The sequence below is a fragment of the Abrus precatorius genome, unplaced genomic scaffold, assembly GCF_003935025.1.
Source record: "Abrus precatorius isolate BTA unplaced genomic scaffold, Abrus_2018 Scaffold5, whole genome shotgun sequence".
Lineage (NCBI taxonomy): Eukaryota > Viridiplantae > Streptophyta > Magnoliopsida > Fabales > Fabaceae > Abrus > Abrus precatorius.
The window spans coordinates 5,523,091-5,530,488 of NW_020874395.1; the positions used below are offsets into that span (position 1 = coordinate 5,523,091).

Genomic DNA, 7,398 nt, shown 5'->3' on the forward strand with positions numbered 1-7,398 from the left:
GTTTTATGCTAGTTTTATTAAAATATTTAAAAATATTTCTTAACTTTAGAGAGCGGTTCACTTATAACTGCTCTTATAAGTTTGACATAAGAGAGCGGTTAACCTGTCAACCGCTCTCTTTAGTCTAACTTATGAGAGCGATTCAGTCTTAACCGCTCTCCAAAGTACTATATTTTGTAGAGCGATTACGCGCTTAACTGCTCTCTTTGGTAAACTTCTGAGAGCAGTTAACTGCATAACCGCTCTCCAAAATATACATTTGAGAGCGGTTAAATAACCGCTCTCCAAAAATGAAGACATTGGATAGCACATGATTTTAAAGCGCCGCTAACCGCTCTCTTAAATCAAGCAGAACCGCTCTTACATCTCATTTTTGGCGTAGTGTCTGTTTCATCTGTATTTGCTCAAGGTTTGGGTTGGTTTATCAAAGATGGTATGTTTATTAAATTTTAGACAGACAACTGGAGTTAGGAAATTGTCTAGTCATGCCTTAGTCTCTGCCTCTGAGTTGGACTTGGACTCACCAATGGCTTTGTTCTTTGATAAAAGGGTGTGGGACTGGTCAGATTTGTCATCACATCGCTCAAATTAGCCCCTCCCCCCTCCCTAATAGATATAGTAGATCAAATTCAGTTTATTGAAATGCAACAACAAATAATGGAGTATTTTCAATTAAATCTACTTATCAATTACTTTATGATTCTATCCATTAACCTAGCAGTGGTCAAGCTTTGTTCAAAGTTGTGTGGAACTGGAAAGGTCCCTCTAAAGTTACTTTTCTTCTCTCAAAAATAGCTCATCAGAAATTACTTACAAATGAGAAAATGGTAAAACATGATATGATTGATTCTCCAACCTATACTTGAATGATGCTGATTTCTTCTCTCGTTGTTGCTGGAATAATACTGGCTCCATGTCTAGATTAGTCTTTGAGCATGGAAAAGTGAGATGGATTTCACCTACTATGGACCAACTAATGATGGTGCAGTTTCCAGATCCAGCAGGACTACTGCATGTGAAAGATTGATTTGAGATAGTCATGGCAAACTCATTATTGGTTTTTACAGCAATCTAGATCCTTGCTCCATTATTACTGCTGAACTTTGAGGTATCTATAAGAGAGTCCAGTGTAGCTAAAAATAATGTAAGGACTATCTAGATAGTAACTGATTTCAAAGAGATCATTGCCCTTATTTTGAATGTCTAACAACTTTCTCATTCTCTCTATTCCTTAATTTGTAAAATTAGGGAGGTTTTAAAGTCCATTAATTTTTTCTAAGCCTGCTGCTTTGACCATTGTTTGCTTTAGGCTCATAAAGCCCCTTCTAAAAGAAAAAAAAATTATCAAAATGAATTTTACTTATATTAAAATAAATATACAATGTACGTCTTATATACATTGTTAGTAACATCAAAATTGAAGAAAAAGAGAAAAAAAAACTCATATTCTAAGAACTTTTCTCATTATTTAGAATGCATGTAAACATAAAAGAATAGGAAAAAATAACTAAGACCCACCTTTTACATATTTTTAAACATATCCGTCAATTTCTTTTAACTTACGGTATGTTTTTAAATTCTAGAGACATCTTTAACTCTAAAAGAATATATTAATTCTTCTCTTTTCAGTCTCTATTCAACCAATAAATAATAAATAAAAAATTTTATCTTCTTTTTCATTCCTTTTTCTGTCAGACCAAATAATATAAAAATTTGCACATTTTATTACCTTCTTATTTTTCTCAATTTTCTTTCGCATCAAAATCTACAACGTTAGCAAACGAACCATTTTTCTCATGTAAGGATTACTAGGGGATAGTATATTAAAAATAAATTATAAGCCTAACTAAAAATAAAATATTAACTTTTAAAAGAGAAAAGGATTGTCCAAATTTTCCTTAGACCGTATTCCCAAACTACTCTTAACAACACGCTTTTATTTTATGTGAGATCATTAAAGTAACAACTAAACTCAAGCAATTCAATAATTTCTATTTTAGTTCGAGAGGATAATTGGGTCCTTGGGGGAAGTGATTCCCCCCATCTCCATAAAATCCATGCTATCGGGTGCATTTGTGACAATATGATCCATGCATAGATTGCATGGTCGGTGCTAAGAGAAAAGAGAAAACATTGAAGTTTTCAACACTCTAGGGGCCTAAGAACCAAAGAAGTCGGAAAGAAAAGGGAAGAACTCTAGTAAGGTGATGTAAGACATGATATTGTATTTGAAAGTGGAAAAATTTTAGCATCCATTGACACTTTTTTAAGGTTATTTAACCCATGGGAATGGGATATAAACTTGGTTCCATTAATGGATAATACGTGTGGGACAAAAATAGGAAAAATTGAATATTTTTAACATCACTCTTGTATCTTATTTTTCTCCATGCATAGGCCCAAATAATGCAAAACTGTGGAAAAGCTTTTTGCTAAATAGAGAGTTGTCCCAATAAAGCTGCTTGTCCATTAATTGATATTTGATATGAGAGTTTCACTTCCTCTTTGATTTTGCCAGGTGAGGAAACACTGTCAGAATGTTGTGGGATAGTAGATCCTGCCTTGTCAAAATCCCGATCACAGGAGATACCTACCAGGAGAACATATTACAAGGTTAGTCTTATATGGCTATTCCACATAACTACAACCACATCAGTCATGAATTTTCTTCTTCTTTTTTTATTACTTTTTATTCGTATAAATTCTCTAATTATTGAATATTCTTTATGTTTTTAACATAATAATAATTACACACACTTTTTTATTAATACGCTGTCTTTAAAAATATTTATGATTCTTGTAATTTCAATGAACTTCTTTATATATTTTATAAAAATAGGTTGTATTAAGCTAAGACTAATTACTTTTATGATCAAATTTATGGTATAAACCCTTTATGCATTAAGAGGTTAAGATTATTTAGAAGATATATAAGAGAATATAGCAAAACTTGGATGTGAAAGTTAATGTTTGATTGCAATTAATGTTCAAACAGTGCTTAATAAACTTACCCCAGATGCTTGATACTTGGGTACAACAAGCATATGGCGAAGTCCTACTTGTCTGAAGAGAACCAATGCTTTTGCAACTGACATACTCTCTAGCACTGTAAAAGGAGTTGTATTGGTGAGAGGGTGGAGATCAATAAACATCTCCATTTCTTCTTTTGTCACAGCCACATCTTCAATGTTCCCTTCTCTCTCAGCCAGCTCCACCCAAGTAAATTTCTCTCTCACTTCCCACTCCTCAGTTCTCCTTCTCTCTTTCAAGAACCACTTCTTCTTTAGCACTTTAATGAGGTGTGCTCTTAGAATGATTCCATGCAATTCTGTCACCTCAGTGGCTCGTCCTGTTGGTGGCACTACACCACAATCCAACACAGGAAAACCATTATGTGTAGTGTTTCTCAAGGCATTGACTATGTTAGCCACCTTTTCTACTCCTCTGAAGCTAACCACTGCTGGCTTCACATCAACAAGCTCTCCAACAGTGAGGTTTCTCATCCATGGCTCAGGGTTTGCATCCATGAAAGGAAGGCCTTTTAGGTGAAGTATGATCTCATAGATGCTTTTGTTGAAACTGTCTCCAACAGTTTTAGCTATGAGGAGAACAATCATGGTTATTGGTAGTAGTAGAAGGTTGTTGGTTAGTTCAAGGAAGATCACACAAAGGGACACAGTCATTCTCATAGATCCAGCCATGAGTGAGGCTGCACCAAGAACTGCAAACAATCCTTGGTCAATGTTTGTGTTAGGTCCCATGATAATGCCTAGAAGCCGGCCATAACCTGAACCCATGAGAATGATTGGGAGGAATAGGCCTGATGGCACAGCAATTCCAAAGGTTATTAGTCCTAATATGCAATAGAGTGCAAAGAAAATTATGATGGAGGAGGGTTGGTATTCATGAAGAGTGTTGGTTGAGAATATGTTTCTAACAGCATCATCATTGGTGGTAAGAAGAAGAGTGGCAAGATCATTGTAGTGGCCATTTGGGCAGTTGAATTGTTTGAAATTTCCAGATCTCCCATTGGTGGGGCAAACAGACTCTGGAAATGATGGATCACAAGGGGTGCATTTTGCTAGGAATGGGAGACCATATTGGCACACTGATGTGAAGAGTGAAACTGAAAGAGCAAGGAGGAGCTTATATATTTTCCCTTTCCTGCAATAATTGAAAGTAGTTTACTCACTAATCATGCAAGTCAGAAAAAGCTAATTTATGTTCTGCTAGTACTTTGCAGGGTATAATTGTATAATTGTCAACTGTATTCAAAGATTCAATTGGTGGTCAAATGATAAAAGTGTATTACATGAGATGCCATGATTAGTTTACCTTTCCTTTGTTCTTTTCATTCTAGGCCTTATCAATTGAGCACTTATTTGTTCCTTATATTTTATGACACATTCAAATAGGACTAATACATAGTTTGGTGGACTACTTATTATACATTGTTCAATTTCTTATGAAATTTTATATTCTTTTGCATTATATATCATTGAAAAGAAACAATAGGACATATAATATGTTGTGATATTGAGATTAGATAAAGTTGCTTACTGATTGATGAGATTGTAGACGCGTAGGACCTTATGGAGAAGGTAATTGTAAAGGCTTCCCAATAACCCACCAAGAACTCCAATGGTAACAACAGGGATGATATCCATCACATGGTACCTCACAATGACATTGCTCACATCAAACATGATCAACCCCCCTTCTCCAAAAAGACCACATTTTCCTAGGTGGCAAAGTTCAATACTGGCCCTTAGCACTACCACAACCACAGCTGTGCTGAAGAAAGTTCTCCAAAGGAGAGCACTTCTCCACCATGTTGCCACCTCTTCAAGAGCAAAGAGTACTCCACCCACAGGGGCCCTGAAAGCTGCACAAACCCCTGAAGAAGCACCACAGGTGATAAGATCACGACGATCGCGATCATTGTTGAAATACCGCAGCCACATCCACTTGATCCTGTGATTGTCAGGGCCTCCTTGGCCTAGTAGGGAAGCAATGCAGCTTCCAATATGTACCAAAGGCCCTTCTTTTCCTAAATCTAGCCCTGCAGCTACAGCTCCAATGCTTCCAATTATCTATAAGAGAAAATATGTACATATTTTTTAAAATATGCACACTACATTGGCAATGTAATGCTATAAAAATGTGAAAAATTGTACATTCTCTGCAGCCAATATCACTGCTATCATGATGTTTTGTTCTTTTACCGGTAATCAGATATATTTTGGTTGTATGAGCCGTACAAACTTGACTTGCCATGTTTTTAACTTGAAAAGACAATACTCTTATGAATATTGGTCCCCCCATGACTATTATTGTCATTCATATTAGACAGATTGCAAGTGTTAATGATTGAATTCCATAATTTATATGCTTTTATATGAAACAATTCATAATTCAGTGGAGCCTTTGACCCAAAAATGTCCCAAATCTGTAAAACAATTGTAATAGCTTTACACCTCACTTGATAATAAAGGAGTGGTAACCATTGGAAAGTAAATGATGAAAGAAATTATCGATGATCAAACCACCGACACTTGGAATGCATTCTAACCGCATTTCCCTTTACTTAAAATTTAAACCTTGTATATATAAATTAAAATCAAACCTTATATATAAATTTTCATATGTCAACTGTTTTATAGCAAATTAATCAAAATAAAAAGAATTGAGATAATGAAGCATATAACATAATAACAAACTAACCTTAACAAACAATGTTGTAGCACCGTACATGTTGGGAGTATCAACACCATTAAGATAAGCTTTGATTTCAGGGATACCAGGTCCAGCAGCTGTGGGTGCAAAACACACACAGAGAAGAGCAGCAACAAATGTCAAAAGGAAATTGGAGACCGTGAAATATAGGAAACCCGTCAAGTACCTGCACCATGTATCACAATCATTCACAGTTATGAACTACTCTCATTTACTTTCCTTCAACAAGCCCTCTATCATTTTATCATGTTGAAAATTTTTCTCATTTATTTTTTCTATTTTACAAACTATCAAAACATAGAGATTATTTACTTTTTTTACCTGTTACATTTTAATTAGAGGAAAATTACATTTACAGGTTAGAGATTTAACAAAATTTCATTCGATGCCTAATTTTTTAATTCGTTGCTCTTTTACCTTTACATTTTAAATAGAGATAAATTATATTCATACCCTGAAGATTTAATAAAACTTCATCTTGTACTCTTTTAAACGTTACTTTGATCTTCCTTGATACATATAATTGCGTAAAAAAGCAGAGATAATATATGTAATCCTGAAAAATATGTGGTGTAATGTCAAATAAATTAAGAGAAGTTTGTAGAGATAAATAAAAAAATTTAAAAAAAAAAGGTTTAAAGTAAAATTTCATTAAACCTTAGATGGTTTCAACTTAATTTGTCTTTTGATTGGTTTCATTTGTTCAAACTATTCTCATATAAAAGGAAAGAAAAGTTTTAATAATTATAAAGCATAGAGGGTGTGGCAGAGTTGATTTGATCAAACCTTTCTTTTTGGATAAGACTAACAACAGCAAGAAGCTTGTAGCCTGCAATGTTCTCAACAGCAAGATTGATGAGGGTGGCTATGACACCAGTGAGAAGTCCAACAAGGAAAGCAAGAGACCATTTCAAGAATATGTATTGAAACACTTGAGCTCTTGATCTGCTCCTCCAATCTTGCTTGAATAAATCATTCTCATTGATCCTGCACACAAAAAGAGCCTCATCAAAATGAGTTACTTTTTGGTGAAAAGAAACAAAGTGCCTTTACCATGATAATTAAGCATGGATGATGCCATGTTCTGAGTTCTTACTCATAATCCAAGCTTTCTATGTAGGAAACTTTTGCTCCAACAAGAGCAAGGGGATTGGAAGAGAGGGTTCTACTCCTCTTGAGGAGTGGGTCATGTAGTTGATTGCTTTCTGGATCTCTTTCCACAGCCTCTTCCTCCATGTTATCATTGATTGATGTGCTTTCTTTGTGCTGACCATATTCCTCTCCCATTGGAACAACACACCCAAAATCTTTGAGGCAGAGAAACTAATGAATCTCTATTGTTGACAACCTTTACAAGAAAATGGTTTTGGATAGGAACGAAGGGAGCCACCTGGCGTACAAATGGAAAAACTCAAAAAAGTTATGACACTTGTTCAACAAATATAAATATTCTATATCATGTAATCTTGTTTAGATCTAAGAGTATTTATAGTGTAGTGGACTAGTTTTCTTAAGGAAGCTTTTTCACCCATAATGTTCTCAAATATGATAATGTTTTTGAACAACTTTTTGTCTGTATATTTAAGGTATGTGAATACAAAAAGATAAAAAAAAGTGAGCAAGAAATAAAAATAACAAAACTGTAAATTTAAAACCTTGCTT

General features: G+C 34.6%; 1 protein-coding gene across 1 annotated transcript; it reads right to left on the minus strand.

The window, feature by feature from the left end:
* Nucleotides 1-2,055: 2,055 nt before the first annotated feature.
* On the minus strand, nucleotides 2,056-7,196 carry LOC113867218 (chloride channel protein CLC-a-like). Its single transcript, XM_027502364.1, has 6 exons — nucleotides 6,833-7,196; nucleotides 6,523-6,723; nucleotides 5,725-5,902; nucleotides 4,561-5,093; nucleotides 3,012-4,164; nucleotides 2,056-2,590 (listed from the first exon to the last, which is right to left on the minus strand). The coding sequence occupies exons 1-6, from the start codon at nucleotides 7,021-7,023 to the stop codon at nucleotides 2,495-2,497; spliced, it is 2,352 nt and encodes a 783-aa protein (XP_027358165.1). The 5' UTR covers nucleotides 7,024-7,196; the 3' UTR covers nucleotides 2,056-2,494.
* Nucleotides 7,197-7,398: the final 202 nt, after the last annotated feature.

What these genes read in the sequence shown, in the direction of transcription:
- LOC113867218 (XM_027502364.1), bottom strand. Translation starts at nt 7,023, where the DNA reads ATGGGAGAGGAATATGGTCAGCACAAAGAAAGCACATCAATCAATGAT. An exon ending in ATAGAAAGCTTGGATTATGA is followed by an intron (nt 6,724 to 6,832) that starts GTAAGAACTCAG and finishes TTTTGTGTGCAG; the next exon opens with GATCAATGAGAATGATTTAT. An exon ending in CTACAACATTGTTTGTTAAG is followed by an intron (nt 5,094 to 5,724) that starts GTTAGTTTGTTA and finishes TTTCTCTTATAG; the next exon opens with ATAATTGGAAGCATTGGAGC.